Source organism: Arabidopsis thaliana, chromosome 5 (genome assembly GCF_000001735.4).
Source record: "Arabidopsis thaliana chromosome 5, partial sequence".
NCBI lineage: Eukaryota > Viridiplantae > Streptophyta > Magnoliopsida > Brassicales > Brassicaceae > Arabidopsis > Arabidopsis thaliana.
In genome coordinates this window covers 4,054,583-4,071,566 of record NC_003076.8, presented here as the reverse complement: position 1 = coordinate 4,071,566, position 16,984 = coordinate 4,054,583, and the positions used below count along the sequence as shown (strand labels likewise).

Genomic DNA, 16,984 nt, shown 5'->3' with positions numbered 1-16,984 from the left:
ATATATATTAAAGAGTTTACATTTTGCTGTTTCTACTATAAATTTGATACAAATGCAATGAATATACTCTTATAAGTAGATTCATGAATACATGCCTAACTTTGTGGAAAATCATCACGTTTTTCACAATATGGACGAATGAGGAAAAAAAATTAGAGAGCAACAAAAAAAGGCCAAGGTCACACACCAATAATAATATTTCATGGAAAAAGTAAAAAAGAATTGACGAATGAGAGGAAACGAAAAGTGATTTTACCAATAGCCCCTTCCCTTTTAAAGTGATAAATAAATGTAGTCAATCTTGAAACTCTGTTTAAGTCTTTATTGTCAGACCAAAAACACACATTTTCTCTTGTCTAAATCTGAACCGTTATCGATACGGCAAAAATACAACCCCAAATCTATCCATCTCTCTCTCTATCTATCTTTTTTTTCCTCGGCAATGGCGGAAGCTAAACCCAGAAATCTGAGAATCGTGATGTTCCCTTTCATGGGACAAGGCCATATCATCCCGTTTGTAGCTTTAGCCCTTCGTTTAGAGAAGATTATGATTATGAACAGAGCCAACAAAACCACCATCTCTATGATCAATACTCCTTCGAACATCCCCAAAATACGCTCCAATCTTCCACCTGAATCCTCCATAAGTCTCATAGAGTTACCTTTCAACAGCTCTGATCATGGCCTTCCTCACGACGGCGAGAATTTCGATTCTCTTCCTTACTCTCTCGTCATCAGCCTTCTTGAAGCTTCTAGGTCGCTTCGTGAGCCCTTTCGAGACTTCATGACGAAGATCTTGAAGGAAGAAGGGCAGAGCTCGGTTATAGTGATCGGTGATTTCTTCTTGGGTTGGATCGGTAAGGTTTGCAAAGAGGTTGGTGTTTATTCAGTGATCTTTAGTGCTTCTGGTGCTTTTGGTTTAGGTTGTTATAGATCCATATGGTTAAACTTGCCACATAAAGAAACCAAACAAGATCAGTTTCTCTTAGATGATTTCCCTGAAGCAGGGGAGATTGAGAAAACTCAGTTGAATTCTTTCATGTTAGAAGCTGATGGAACCGATGATTGGTCTGTTTTCATGAAGAAGATTATACCTGGATGGTCTGACTTCGATGGATTCTTGTTCAACACGGTTGCTGAAATCGATCAGATGGGATTATCCTACTTCCGTAGAATAACCGGTGTTCCGGTTTGGCCAGTTGGGCCGGTTTTGAAGTCTCCGGATAAGAAGGTGGGATCGAGGTCGACAGAGGAAGCAGTGAAGTCATGGCTTGACTCAAAACCGGACCATTCGGTTGTGTACGTATGTTTCGGTTCAATGAACTCGATTTTGCAAACGCATATGTTAGAATTGGCTATGGCATTAGAGAGTAGCGAGAAGAACTTCATATGGGTGGTGAGGCCGCCCATAGGTGTGGAGGTGAAGAGTGAGTTTGATGTGAAAGGGTATCTACCGGAAGGATTTGAGGAAAGAATAACAAGATCGGAAAGAGGGTTACTTGTGAAGAAATGGGCACCACAAGTTGATATATTGTCACACAAGGCAACATGTGTGTTTTTGAGTCATTGCGGATGGAACTCGATACTCGAATCACTTAGCCACGGTGTGCCACTGCTCGGATGGCCCATGGCAGCCGAGCAGTTCTTCAATTCCATATTGATGGAGAAACATATTGGGGTATCGGTTGAGGTGGCGCGTGGGAAGAGATGTGAGATCAAATGTGATGACATTGTTTCTAAGATCAAACTGGTGATGGAGGAGACTGAAGTAGGGAAAGAGATTAGGAAGAAGGCTAGAGAGGTGAAGGAGTTAGTGAGGAGAGCAATGGTAGATGGAGTTAAAGGTTCCTCCGTCATTGGTTTGGAAGAGTTTCTTGACCAAGCAATGGTCAAGAAAGTGGAGAATTGAGATAGTAGATGGTATATGTAAACGTCTTATTTGAAATCACATATTGATGAAATGAATAAAACCATGTCCGGTAATTATACCACACTGGTGTTGTGATAGAGGAGCTAATCTTTTCATAATTTGAGATAAATCCAACTCCAAACCTAATGAATAATCACTAAACCCTTGTCAAAACGCTCAATCGTACCGAAAAAGTTTTCACAGCAAGATTATAGTCTAAATAATAAGAAACTTATTAACAGGGAAAATTATTACAAAATTGTAGCCTAAACTGTTATAATAAAGATACAGAGTCAAATAAAACGATATCCAGAATAAATTATTCGATAGAATACACGTTAATCCCTTTTCTTTATCCAATTTAATTACCATCTAGTAGAGTAGACAAAAAAGGGATTTTACCGTATCTTGCTTTTGTACTCTAGATCTGCGAATTAGTCTTTCATAATTACCTTAGTACCATATTTTAAAATCGAGTTTAACTAATTTCGTCAAACTTCTTCCAATACAAGTAGCACTAGGAGATAATTAAAAAAAAAAGTTGCCGTGTTGTTAGATTCCATATGATAATAACACCCAAACCTTTGACTTGTTAAAATAAACTCTTGCCTATATAATAATTAAGCCGTCTATATATCTAACCCTCAAGAGGAACTATTGGTCTAAATTATTAAACTTCTCCACAAAATAAACTTCATCAATCTCTCTTTTGCGATTCGAAGATGAGACGTTCATGGCCTACACGCCTCATCCTCCTTATGGTTCTCACCGTCGTCATCACCATGATTGCCGCAGCTTATGGTTATTCCTCTGTCTCGTCATCAAAACATAAGTTCCCTCATTACAAGTACAAAGCTCCATCTCCTCCAACAACTTATTCTCCTTACCGTTATTTCTCGCCGCCTCCGGTCACAGATTCAGATTCTGCAGCTTATGTTCGATGAACACAGGGCAGTACGTCAATTGATCTGAGTTTTATTTTTATATGTTAACTATTCTTTTTCTTTTTGATTTTGATGTAACGTTCAAAATTAATGGACTGTTTTCCAAGCAACCGTGAGAAAGGTATGCAGATATCGATTGTTTTCTAGTTATGTAAGATGAAATAATTAACAGAATTGTTGCGGTAGTTATTAATTACTAGTCTCTTCTTTGACTAAATTTTTGGGTTACAACTTTGTTATTGCGTTAGAAGATCTGTTCAATGTTTATGAATGTATAACTTATCCAACAAAAAAAATGTTTTAGAAATAGGTTTACAAATTGTATCAAATTTTCGAGTTTAGGATCTTTTTTAATTCTATGGATTACTTTAAAACTTGATTTTGTTAACCTAGACAATATCAAGCTAATGGCTAGTGAACACACAATGACTTTGGAAACAATTACATTCTTTAAGGAATTAGATTGGAGGTTGAGTCATCCTATCGTGGTTTAAATTATGGTTCGTTAATGTAGTAACAATGTAACATATCCAATTTTTACAAGAATATTATATGGATTAGTTTTGGCTTTGATTGGGATCTCTAACTGTTATATGATTTTTTTTTTATAAATCGTTGTTTGGAAATATGAATGAATTTCATTGAACTTAGTGGTGCTCCATAAAAAATAACAAAAAGACTTAGTGGTGCCCTACTAAATTTAGCTTTGGTACTTTTTTGTTGAAAGAAATTGCAGCATAAAATTGAAGAAGTATGCATTATTACCCAATGACATTTTCCTTTGCGTTGACTAACTGTATTGATTTATAGCCGTCGTGTCCGACGCGGTTTAGCTGTAGGTATTATTGGTGATGATGAGAAGGCAAATTTTGTTCTATTTTGACATCTTTTATTTTATTATATATCTTAGAAAGTATATAAAATCGAATAACACTACTTCAAAGCAAATACAATAAAAGGTCAAATAAAACAAGACAATAGTTTAACAAATGTAAAGTATTAGCTGTTAACAGCTAATAATTGTACAAAATTATTAACGCTTCTTCTATGCCATTTTGTTGAACTGAATTACAAATTGTTTTTTTATGTGACTCTAATCAACAACGTATACTTGGTGATATTAAATATCCCTACACCATTTGTTTTTTTAAAGAAAGAAACTTCGATGACAAAAAAATTTACCAATTCAAACTTGTTTTTTTGGATTACGACACGGAACGGAATGGGTTAGGTTAAAAAATTACAATTGCTGGTAATGTAGATATGCAACTGTCAGGTTGTGACATAATTGAAAGAGCACGAAGTCCATTTTCTCTGTGTTTCTTCAAAGACAATCTAATCAGAAACAAGTGTGACCAAAACTTCTCCACCATAAATTTCATGTAATGCATATATAATGATTAACCAATTAGATTTTGTCACTAAAAAGATAGACCCTGAAGTGATACTTAAATTATCTCTTTGTTCTTTTTTTTTTCTTTTTTTTCTAAAAGATATGTAAGATATATATATAAAATTATAGGTTAAGATACATCACCCTGTAAAGTAAGATTCAAGTTTAAGCTAATGCTTTGATTCAATGGTAGTTTGTTAATTTCCTTTATTTGGAGGCTCTATTCTCATGGGTGATAATTGCTTTACTAATTAGTAACCACTTTGTCTTCATTTAAGAAAATGATATGTTGCATAATCATTCAAATAAATAAACTTGAGGCTTCCGTTACCAGTCTTAAACGAGTTCAATACACATGACCCTACACTTCTACAGTTGTTAACCTCACACTACTGTATTCTTACTTTTAATGAGATTATTTTGTGTGTTTAGACTTTAGAGTTACACTAACGGTTTCTTGTTAGATTTAGCTGACGTGTCTTTATGAATATATATAGAGTTAAATTTTAATATTTTAAGAGTAGTATTACTTCATTAAAAGCTTAGTTGTAAAATTACTAAAGATTTTCATATATTATAAACTATTTTTTCCTGGCAAACTTATATTATAAAATTTGTTGAGCGATTGTGTGATTCTTTCATCCACAATTAGATTAAAAAAAATCGCAAAAAGTAATACAAGAAAAAATAATAATTTTACAAATTAATAATGATTGTTTCTTTGGCTAAGAGTTCAGATTTGCAGAGTGTTTTTTGGTCCTTGGGCGATATTACGAAAAGTGAATTGTAAAGATATGTATAGATTGTGAGGAAAATGCGAGAATAACTGAGAGCTAGGGCTATGCATGAGATGATTGAAATATCATGAACCAAATGGTTAGATGAGAGCTTGGAGTGAGAGGTGACACTTGTTTGAGATGGGGAATAGCGGATTAATGTGCTTGCATGACCTTGGTTCTGAATTTTCGATTGATGAAATCTTGCATTTCGTTATTTTCAAACTTTGTCCACGAGTTTTACATAACTAGGTTCATTCAAGTTACAACTTAAATTGGTTAGCTGACGTCTTTTTTCATGCATATACAAGAGGTTGCATTTGCAAGCTTCAAAAGAGATTACACCAAAAACAATTTCCCCTAAAGGTTAAGATATATCTTTGGCCTTCAATTCGACATTAGGAATTATGTTCAAGATTCAAGATTCAGTACTATTCTAACTTCTTTTGTACTTTATCTATGGATGTCTTGTTTATGATTGTATAAAAAGTTTTGTTTTTTCGGATGGGTGGGCTATTAATATTATAAATCATATAATATGAGTGTTCTGTAAAAAAATAAAAATGATATGAGTGTAAATCGAGAACTTAAAAAATCATGACACACGTTTATATATTAAAGAAAAAACGAATATAAAATATATGGATAAAAGGAGTATAACATTTTCTTCATTACAATAATTAGATTTCTTCAAGTATACGTGTTGGTGCGCGAGAGGTGGTTGTGTGAAGCCGAAGCAAAACTTCTTGCTCGCTAAGCCTCATATAACACAAAAAAAGGGTTCTGTGACACACGTCGATTTATTTTATACAATTGAAATATGCTTACATACGTATACAATTAATTAAATAACACAACATTTGCTTACCTTGAAAATGAAGACATCTTTGAATAGAAATAGACATGCTCATGAATATATATATTAATGTTATATACTATCATATATCAATGTTATATATCATATATATACACACGTAAGGTTAACGAATTAGATATGTCTGTAATGTATACCTTGTGAATGAAGAAACTAATAGAAATGAGTTATATATTCAAAAAGAACAAGAAAAGAAGAAAATAAAATTAAGAACAAGTGAAGAGCACTTCTCCTTTTTTTCTTTGATGTTTTGCATATCGGGTCTTTTTCAAAACCGTTTTCGTCCATGACCGATCAACTAACGTTTCTTCATTTCGTCAAATTAGTTATATACAAAACATACATTTGTTGTTGGTGTATTTTATTTTATTTACCTTACACAATATATGCCGACAAAAAAAATGTGTTTAATTTGAAAAAGAGCCAGGGTTCGGATGTTTTTCTTTTATGTTTTAAAACAAAGCAACACTATATTATAAATATAATATATACAATAAAAATATAATTAAGGAATAGAGATTAAAAAGGAAGAAGTGCAAATGGTTTTTCTTCCCAGAATTGTAAGCAAACCATACAACCATCCCTTTCTCATCATCATCATTCTCCCTTCATCAAGTCTTCTCTCTTTTCTCTCTCTATTATAAAACAAACTTCACTCGTTCACATCAATGGATCCTTGAGAAAGACAAACAAATTGAAGAGAAATAATAACAATTAACTCAACCAAAAATATGAGGAAGCCAGAGGTAGCCATTGCAGCTAGTACTCACCAAGTAAAGAAGATGAAGAAGGGACTTTGGTCTCCTGAGGAAGACTCAAAGCTGATGCAATACATGTTAAGCAATGGACAAGGATGTTGGAGTGATGTTGCGAAAAACGCAGGACTTCAAAGATGTGGCAAAAGCTGCCGTCTTCGTTGGATCAACTATCTTCGTCCTGACCTCAAGCGTGGCGCTTTCTCTCCTCAAGAAGAGGATCTCATCATTCGCTTTCATTCCATCCTCGGCAACAGGTTTACATTTTTACCATCATTTTGGTTTTGACATAATAACAACAACTAAGAGATAGAATAAAATATGGAAACTAGTGGCCGGAAGATAAATATAAATGTTCTGGCAAACTAGCTTTTGTCTGGTGAGTCTTGTTTTTAAACTTGTGTAGCTTAATTTGTTTTCGGTTAATGGGTACAAAGTTAAAGCATAGAAAAGCCAGTCAACTGATTTTAAAAAAAAAGTCCACCCTAAAACGACCAAATTGTCAAATTAGATCTTGATAACGTTTTCACCATATTTTATTTGATTTTTTTTTTCTACCAAATAAATAAGAAGTGCAGAGCTATCTATTTAGAGGTATAATATCTATGTTTGTTTTAAGGACGAGTTTTCAATTATACTATTACATTAATCAGTAAAAAGTAATACTATATATATAAGATACGTTAACATCGTAAAATGTATAATCAAACTTACGTGGAAGGATAAAGTTTGGTCGAGTTTTCATTGGTACGATTAGTAACTGTTTAAATTCAAAGGGAAGAATGATTGTGTACGAAGAAAATTGACCCAAAAGAAAGTTGAATTAGAATAATAGTAGTAAGAATGGAAATAGACGCATAAAACCAAAATAGGTATGAGTACATTCACATGTAATTATGTGAGTGGTCAAAGTTCGTTGATCGTGGGTTTTAAGACTTAGAGTGCGTCTTATGATCTTATCTAACAACAAACACTTATTTTAGTGAAAGCGGCTTTTGTCACTTTACACACCTTTTCTTCTCTTCCTTAGGGTTTTACTTCAACTTTCATCTTTGTAATTATATATTTATTAGTTCCTTTTTTTGTCACTTTCTCCAGAAATATACGTTCTAGTGTTTTTTACGCAGGACATGTTTCCTCTCTATTTATATATATATATATATATATATATATATATATATATATATATATAGATTCAATTCAAAACACGCAGTGTGTATAATGTCATTTTATTGCTTAATATGATTGTGCAATTTTATAATTGTTGATATATTGCCTCTTTTTCACGTACTCAAACATAAAAAACATGAAGAACGGATCACTCTCTAATTCCCATGCAAACCATGCACTGGTATACATTTTACATAACATCATCTCATTAAACTATTCTACTCTCTTATTCTTCGATTTCATAGGTGGTCTCAGATTGCAGCACGATTGCCTGGTCGGACCGATAACGAGATCAAGAATTTCTGGAACTCAACAATAAAGAAAAGGCTAAAGAAGATGTCCGATACCTCCAACTTAATCAACAACTCATCCTCATCACCCAACACAGCAAGCGATTCCTCTTCTAATTCCGCATCTTCTTTGGATATTAAAGACATTATAGGAAGCTTCATGTCCTTACAAGAACAAGGCTTCGTCAACCCTTCCTTGACCCACATACAAACCAACAATCCATTTCCAACGGGAAACATGATCAGCCACCCGTGCAATGACGATTTTACCCCTTATGTAGATGGTATCTATGGAGTAAACGCAGGGGTACAAGGGGAACTCTACTTCCCACCTTTGGAATGTGAAGAAGGTGATTGGTACAATGCAAATATAAACAACCACTTAGACGAGTTGAACACTAATGGATCCGGAAACGCACCTGAGGGTATGAGACCAGTGGAAGAATTTTGGGACCTTGACCAGTTGATGAACACTGAGGTTCCTTCGTTTTACTTCAACTTCAAACAAAGCATATGAATATTTTTACGTCATCTTATTCTTTTTTCTATTGCGGTTTATACTCAAGATTCTTAGCCACACACACATAAATGCAAATATATATACATTGTTAGAGAGTATTTTGTATTTCGAATAATCTTTTCGTACTAGGGCTTGAGCCTTGAGGTGCCATGTAATGATTAGTCAATGTAAAACATATATCCTATAATAAATAAATAAAAGAAATAATAAGCACATACATTCTTTAATATAACAGGGGCAAACACTTGAAGAATTTTGTAATCAAGTAGCAATGGAGAAGATTGAACTAATTAAATGAAAGTTTTTCTGATGTTATATCTTTGGATAAAACTGAACATTTTGTTTTATTGAATGTACTTTAAAACATTTGGTAACTTTCTTAGACATTCACATTAGAAAGTATCCTCTTACATAAAAGAATCATGTATTCAATATTTGATGTCACACCTTACTCTAAACAAACAAATCAAAACTATGAACCATATAACACTCAAAGAAAAAAAAACGAGAGGCCGCTTAAGGGTTTACACTAGATTTAATTCCAAGCGAAGCCATCTCGGCCCATCTTGGACAATGTAATGAAAGCTACTATTCTATTGCCAGTTAATCTTTCATTGGACGATCCACTAGTAAACGCATAGTTTAAGATCTTTCAAAACCAAAAAACAAAGCTAATAAATCAATAGAAAATTTGTTGAGTGAAGGATTTTGCTTTGTATGTTTCGTCGATCTAAAAAGACCAAACCCAAACCCAAAATGGCTTTTCGTAAATATTTCAGCCAATAGGATGAGGTGACTGACCCACCAAAGACGGAGATCTCTATTTCTCACCTCACGATCTCATCTCATCATCACTCTCTCTCACTCTTGTCCGTATATTCCTTTTCTTAATCTCACCGTCCGATTCCAATCCAACGGTCAACATTTATCCAACTCTCTCTTTCCTCTTCTTACTCATTTCCTTCTTCACTTCCCTCTCCTCTTCACACCTCTCTCTCGCCGACGACGCTACAACCATGGCGTCTCTCGCTCTCTCCGGCTCCTGCTCTCTCGCTTTCCCTCTCAAATCTCGATCTCTCTCTCTCCCTCGTCCTCCTTCTTCCTCTCTCAATTTGACGAAACCTCTCCGATCTCTCGATTCTCGCTTCTCCTTACTCAAATCTCCACTTCCCGTCTCTTTACGCCGGAGATCATCAACTCTCGTTAAAGCCTCTTCCACCGTCGCTTCAGCTTCCTCTTCTCCAACTCCTCCTTTGGTTCCAGCTCCGGTTCCATGGCAAGGAGCTGCCATTAAGCCTCTTCTCGCTTCGATCGCTACTGGTTTGATTCTATGGTTCGTTCCAGTCCCCGAAGGTGTCACTCGCAACGCGTGGCAATTACTCGCGATCTTCCTCGCCACCATCGTCGGGATCATCACTCAGCCGCTTCCTCTCGGTGCTGTTGCTCTAATGGGATTAGGAGCTTCCGTTCTCACCAAAACCCTAACGTTCGCCGCCGCGTTCTCCGCTTTCGGAGATCCAATCCCGTGGCTCATCGCTCTTGCCTTCTTCTTCGCTCGCGGTTTCATCAAAACCGGTCTCGGTAACCGTGTAGCTTACCAGTTCGTTAGACTCTTCGGTAGCTCCTCCCTTGGTCTCGGTTACAGTCTCGTCTTCAGTGAAGCTCTTTTAGCTCCGGCGATTCCTTCTGTCTCGGCTCGTGCCGGTGGAATCTTTCTCCCGTTGGTGAAATCTCTCTGTGTTGCTTGTGGGAGTAACGTTGGGGATGGAACAGAGCACCGTCTTGGCTCGTGGTTGATGCTTACTTGTTTCCAGACTTCTGTGATCTCTTCTTCTATGTTCTTGACGGCTATGGCTGCGAATCCTTTGAGTGCTAATTTGGCGTTTAACACGATTAAGCAGACGATTGGATGGACTGATTGGGCTAAAGCTGCGATTGTACCAGGACTTGTGTCTTTGATTGTTGTTCCGTTTCTTTTGTATCTCATCTATCCTCCTACGGTGAAGAGCAGTCCTGATGCTCCTAAGCTGGCTCAGGAAAAGCTTGACAAGATGGGACCTATGTCTAAGAACGAATTGATTATGGCTGCCACTTTATTCCTCACGGTAAGTGTGCTTCTGCTTCATCGGATCTGTTCTTACTTATGGTGAGAGCTTGATTTGAAAGGTGCTTCAGTATTGAACATTGAGAGATTTTAGCTATTGTAGCTCCTTAGATTAAGCTAGGGCTTTGCTTCTGTTTAATGCATTTGCTTTGAGTGAAAATGTTTGTGGTTTTGGTGTTTTATTACAGAGAAGGTTTTCCTTTTCTAAAAAAGTGTTCTCCTTGACACAGGTTGGTCTCTGGATCTTTGGAGCTAAGTTGGGTGTAGATGCTGTGACTGCAGCCATTCTTGGATTATCAGTCCTTCTTGTGACAGGTGTTGTGACATGGAAAGAGTGCTTAGCTGAGTCGGTCGCATGGGACACACTCACCTGGTTCGCTGCTCTCATTGCGATGGCTGGTTATCTTAACAAATATGGTCTCATTGAGTGGTTCAGCCAGACCGTAGTCAAGGTTTGTTAAATGATTTGATGAATGCTTAATAAGCCTAATGACTTAGCATGCTAATGAAATGTTTTGACATTGTTTGGGTTTTGATTGCAGTTTGTGGGAGGATTGGGTTTGTCATGGCAGCTATCTTTTGGAATCCTCGTCCTCTTGTATTTCTACACTCACTACTTCTTTGCTAGTGGAGCTGCCCACATTGGTGCTATGTTCACTGCCTTTTTATCGGTTTCAACCGCTCTAGGCACTCCACCTTACTTTGCAGCCTTGGTTCTTGCGTTCCTTTCCAACCTGATGGGAGGATTGACCCATTATGGTATCGGGTCTGCGCCTATCTTCTACGGAGCTAACTACGTGCCGCTGGCTAAATGGTGGGGCTATGGATTCCTGATTTCAATAGTCAACATTCTCATCTGGCTTGGTGTAGGTGGTGCCTGGTGGAAGTTCATTGGCTTGTGGTGAGGACCACCATACACCAATCTTCCCATTCTTTTCCTTACTTATATATATAATCTCTTAGAACGGCTTTGAGATTCAGATTTGAGAAGGATTGAAATCAGGGTTATAAGGATTGAGCAGAGTTTTTCTGCAATTTTTATTCTCACTCACACACATTTTGAAGTGTAAGCAATCTTAACTTGCGTCAATTTTGTTTGATTTCTAACTTTACTGTTTCAAAGTGAGACCACCACTTTACTTGATAGTTACTCGACTTCCATAAACGTGTTAGTTGAGAGATTAATGTCTATTAGTCTATGAATCGCTGGTTAAAGTTTAGTGGAAAAAACAGGAAAGCAGAGAAAGCAATAGGAAATGAATGAATCTTATTAGCTGAAACAATATGTTATTATTTCTCATACAGTGTTCTTTGACAAATATGAAGGAGATATTAGAAACAATTGACAAACTGAGAGGATACAAAAAATGTAAATCAGAAATCCGGGAAGTAATAGAGGCGCACTTTGGCCATTGTTACAACAGAGATGATACAATAATTAATTTAATGAGGTGATAAAAATAAGAAAGTAAAGAAATTTCAGAAAGAAGCCTGAAAAAACTGAGCCTTTTAGGGTTATTAGAATCGAAAAAAGCTTACCCGGAGTTTGCTTTTGTTTCCGTTTGCTTTCTTGAATAATAAATAAACGAATCATCAGTTTCACAGCTTCACAGAAATGTGAACCTCTCTCTCGCAGCTGAGGCTCAGCGATCTAGGTGCAGCTGTTCAAGCCACGCATCAAGAATGTCGCTCTCACGAGTGTCACTGTTGTGAGGATTCACACTCGAACCACCTTGAGTCAATGGCCTTGCACCATTCATGTTCACAACACGGTTTCCGTTCCTAGGTGATGAAGAGTCTTTTAACATCTGCTGAGCCCATGAAACATCTGCTTCCCTGTTTGGGTTATTAGCCAAGGAATGAGATTTTCTCAACCGACCTAACTCATCTGATTGGACTGACCAATCCACCTTGCTTCCATGGGTCTGGTCCCAACTTGACCATGGACTTAATGGCGAACCAGAATCAGTCGGCATTAAATCACGGGGCAGACTAGATCCAAAATCACGGGAGCTTAGGCTGCGTGAATGTAGCTGCTGTTTCATTCGAGCATTCATTGGGGAAATAGGCTCTCCGCCTCGGGGTGACGAGGCTTGCTGCAGAAGAGAATGTTGCTCCACATTCTTTGGAGAAGACATTAGATTTGTCTTGATAGGAGAAAGCATGCTCTGCTTATTATTCTGCAGCTGATTAAGAAGCGCGGACTTGTGGGAAGGCGATAGAACAGATGAAACAGCAAGTTGATCAGAGAAACGAGGAGATGCAACCTCAGCTGAGAAGAGTTCCTCCAGATTTGAAGGGTTCAGTGTCTTAGGACGAGCGGAATGATTCATAAAGCGTGGACTGTGCATATCGCCAGCAAGCTGACGTTGCATTTCAAACTCATGCAGCATGCTAAGCTGCTCAGAAGGAATATCTCTAGCGTTAAGAGAAGATCTCAGACGACTCAACTGGATATTGCTTCCAGGAAGATTCAACGCCGGTATGTTCTGCTGAGGCCAACCCATCGATGAATGGGGCATACTACCATTTCCAGAAGGAGATATTGGTGGGGTGAACGAATGTTGAGCAGCAGATGGTGAGCCTGGTAACATGTTCAAAACTGACGCCATGTCCATAGTAGAGGCGGAAACAGCAGACGAAGCCCGAGGAGATGGCAATCCAGATCCTGTGGAAGGGTACAAGGGACGCAACTCCTCATTTGCGTGAGCAAAGAAGCAAACCCTTCGGTTGCAACCCATTCCGTCCTTGCACAATCGTGTTCTGTACTGAGCAGGGTGTAGCCAGCATTCAAAAACCCCATGAGCATATTCACACATATCACCTTGCTTACAGGATCCTTTCTTAAAATCCGGGCATGGAACACACGTATAGTGAAACTTCCTCGGGTCTCTTCTCCTTGCATTCTCACCTGGGTGTGCAAATGGACATTCAGTCCAGTCATGGGAATATGCTCGAGAACATGGGCGGATCTTGAACGAGAACATACGAAACTCATCGGTTGAATAAATCCCGCTTTTGATATCAGGCAATGATGGATCAATTGGGTACTCTTTCTTCTCTGATGCGAAAGTTACATCAGTACCGTGTGGCTTAGTCGGAGAGGATACTGAATCTAAGGAGAGTAACGAGGAACCATTATCAGGGGATGATGAGAGAGACCGGAAACTTGATCCCAAGCTAGATGACGAGGCATGCAGATCTTCAGATATAATCTCGTCTTTCTTCAAGATCTCTTCAAGGATGGTTCTCAAACCAGGAGCGTGTGGAGACACAACAAGAACATCAACAGGACGATTTCCATGAGCATCAGGGATATTAGGATCTGCTCCTACACTCAAAAGCAACTTGACAACATCCAAGGAATTCACAGAAGCACCAGAAGCAGCGCAATGAAGAGCAGTACTTTTATCAGGACCACAAGACAGATTCAACTCCGCTTCCGGGAAAGAAAGAATAAACTTCACAACATCTAAACTCCCATATAACGAAGCAACCATCAGCGGGGTTCTTTGCTCAAGAACCATTCTTCTAACAAACCTCTGCCGTCTGTACCAAAGACCCATCTGGTTGATACAAGACACATCAGAGAGTTGCCGCCTAAACCCCTCCACATCGTTGTCTGCAGCAAACTCAAGCAAGGCAGAAAACGAATGTTCCCATTCAGCAGCATCATTCATGGGTTTGGCCAAAGATTCATTCTCTTGGTCTGACAGTGATGTCAAAGTATCCTCTATATCCAGCTTCTTAGCAAGACCACACATCCTTCACGGCACTGGAGAAGAAAAAAGATCTGAAACAATCAACCAAAAGATAAAAAACGTTACTTGGGTAATGAAATCAACCAATAACGTATGCTTCTTGCAATGTAGAGAAGAGGTATATCATAAAAAATATTGGTCAATCAAAATCAGCAATTAAGGAAAGCTATTGAATTGATAAATGATTATAATAATAAAAACTTGACCAGAAAATAAGGAAACAAAGTAATTAGAATTTGACAACGAAAGTCAGAAGATTTACCAAAAGAAGACTCAAAGAATTAAACGGATCTAATAAACTTTTCTGAAATGAATTAACACAGAAGAAAACTAAATCTAAGAAGCATCAGATTCAGTATCGTTCAGCTAAACATTCTTCTACTCAGAAAAAAATTCCTACCAACCAAATCAGATAAACAACTTTAAGAAGAGACGATTCAATATAACCAACTAACCTTAAAAACCATATTAATTAGAAACAAATTGATAAATAAAAAAGAAGAAGTCAATGAACAGTCAACCACAATCGAAATCTCAAAACTATTTTGACTTAAAATCTCAATCACCCAGAAATATATTTCAGATTGATAAACTAAATCAAAAGAATCATTTGAAACTGAAGTTCTTCAGCAAATCTAATACGTAAAGCTTACCAAAGATCACAGTCCGAATCAAGCGATCGGGTAAGAAAAAAACAGAACTGAATCTAAACGGTAACGGGCGAAACAGAGAACCACATTTTCAGATCCAAAAGTGTAAAATGCAAAAGGAACAAATCTAAAGAGTGAGGAAGAAGAAGAAGAAGATCGATCAACCTCAGCTGAGAGATTTTTGAAAGAGAGAAAAAAAAAACGAAAACGGATGAGAGGGTAACTGGTGTGACCGGAAGAAGTGGTGAGAGATAGTGTAAAGAGGTTAAAGAGCTCTGCAGCGTATGTGACGGGATAAAGCGGTAGAAGGTGGCGGGCGCGTGAGGGTATATTTAAGCGTTTTGGAATACGGGTTTCAAATCCACGTTATAAATTATAAAGAATCTGATTCTTCGATCTCAGCCGTTGGATTTGAGGAGCGGACTTTGAGTGACTCTTTAGACGGTGGTCAATCAGCTGCAGGTCTTTGTTTTTTTTTTTAAATATAATATTTTATACATTTTAAATAAAGAATAATATTTTAAATTCTTTGGCTAGTGGCTCGACTCCACCACCCATAAGCTATGACTTCGGGTTCGAATGCCATAAAAAGTGGGGTTTGAAGAAAAAGTTAACAAGAAAATGAAATTTGGAAATTTTCTTCGTATTAGAAAAAGAATCCTTATGCATACCAATGATCGAGTATTCTTTTGTATGTCAAAAGAATCCTCATACACACCAATGATCGGATTGACACCAGTCTTCAATCACGTACGATTGTTATTTTATTTGGAGTCGTACGTTGAAGTGAAGTAGATAGTATTATTTCTTGTATGTTAGGACTTAGGTTTGGTGTTTATATATCGTGAATTCTCTTTGATTTGATGTATATATATGTGTGTGTGTGTGTGTGATGCCTATTTTACGATTCGTATTTTAAAAAGCTTGGTTTTGTGGGTGTTTATCACTGCATGAATTAAATGACGTACTTATATGATGCATGTGACAAGACTATGAATCGACATATGTTGGATAATTATCATATGTATATGAAAAGTTAAGGTTGGGGAAAAAAAAAGTCAGTATGCGTGTATCAATGTATGATTTGTTGTAGTATGTAATATAGAATCTAAACGGATTGCATGTCAGTACCACATGGATGTGCGGGTTAACGTTTGTTGTTTCCCACAAAACCGCGATAGTAATCAAGAAAGTTAAACGGATTGCATGTCAGTATTTACTAGTTCGAAACTTGGTTGGTATGAACTGCATGTTAATTATATTTTTAATGACTTCAAAGTGTTTGCTTAATGTTTTTAGTTATGATTTTATGTTTAAATTATAGATAATCTCTAGAACAAAACCAAACGTTTTAGCGGTTATTTTGATCAACAATATGATTGATATATACTAAAGATGGCATATCTATAGATGATTATAACTAGGTATACAAAATAAGTAAACCATAGCATCTTAAAAACAATTCTACTATAAACGATATTTTTGTTTGTTTGTGTAGACCTTTGATATTCATTGATATCATCACTTACTGAAAAAATAAAAAATTGAATAAGCAAAAAGCTGAATACCGACGACTGTCGATCCTTAAACTCACGAATCACGATTGTCAAACGCACGCTCACGGCTCACGGGAAGCTTTAGCCGCTATGATAAACGGTATCTTTTATCTAGGCGGCCAAAACTTTGTTCACCATAACACTTCAAACACAAATGTAGACCATTACACATATATAATCAAATGGTTTCCACTTAATATATGTTAGTATTCAAAATAACAAGATATTTTAAAAGCATAACAAGAGTTAGTGTCTCTATTTTCTCCCCACCTTCTTTCTAAA

At 36.9% G+C, this 16,984-nt stretch overlaps 5 protein-coding genes across 6 annotated transcripts; 4 read left to right on the top strand and 1 right to left on the bottom strand.

Annotated features, from left to right (window-relative positions):
* The first annotated feature begins 317 nt into the window (after positions 1-317).
* On the top strand, positions 318-2,150 carry AT5G12890 (UDP-Glycosyltransferase superfamily protein). Its single transcript, NM_121292.5, has one exon. It carries the CDS (start codon positions 443-445, stop codon positions 1,907-1,909), a length of 1,467 nt encoding a protein of 488 aa, NP_196793.1. The 5' UTR covers positions 318-442; the 3' UTR covers positions 1,910-2,150.
* A 322-nt stretch (positions 2,151-2,472) lies between these two features.
* AT5G12880 (proline-rich family protein) lies at positions 2,473-3,141 on the top strand. The gene has a single exon (NM_121291.3). It carries the CDS (start codon positions 2,632-2,634, stop codon positions 2,851-2,853), a length of 222 nt encoding a protein of 73 aa, NP_196792.1. The 5' UTR covers positions 2,473-2,631; the 3' UTR covers positions 2,854-3,141.
* Positions 3,142-6,491: 3,350 nt separating this feature from the next.
* Positions 6,492-8,901, top strand: MYB46 (myb domain protein 46). The gene is made up of 2 exons (NM_121290.3): positions 6,492-6,908; positions 8,067-8,901. The coding sequence occupies exons 1-2, from the start codon at positions 6,628-6,630 to the stop codon at positions 8,626-8,628; spliced, it is 843 nt and encodes a 280-aa protein (NP_196791.1). The 5' UTR covers positions 6,492-6,627; the 3' UTR covers positions 8,629-8,901.
* Positions 8,902-9,277: 376 nt separating this feature from the next.
* DiT1 (dicarboxylate transporter 1) lies at positions 9,278-11,988 on the top strand. 2 transcript variants are annotated; one of them, NM_001125744.1, is made up of 4 exons: positions 9,617-10,736; positions 10,966-11,187; positions 11,278-11,636; positions 11,717-11,881. In NM_001125744.1, coding segments are annotated over exons 1-4 (1,671 nt in total). In that variant the 5' UTR covers positions 9,617-9,647; the 3' UTR covers positions 11,718-11,881. The 2 variants fall into 2 exon arrangements, with proteins under 2 accessions (NP_568283.2, NP_001119216.1); NM_121289.4 differs by having other exon boundaries at positions 9,278-10,736; positions 11,278-11,988.
* Positions 11,987-15,481, bottom strand: AT5G12850 (CCCH-type zinc finger protein with ARM repeat domain-containing protein). The gene is made up of 2 exons (NM_121288.5): positions 15,150-15,481; positions 11,987-14,528 (listed from the first exon to the last, which is right to left on the bottom strand). The coding sequence occupies exon 2, from the start codon at positions 14,497-14,499 to the stop codon at positions 12,379-12,381; it is 2,121 nt and encodes a 706-aa protein (NP_196789.1). The 5' UTR covers positions 14,500-14,528; positions 15,150-15,481; the 3' UTR covers positions 11,987-12,378.
* Between the last annotated feature and the right edge of the window lie 1,503 nt (positions 15,482-16,984).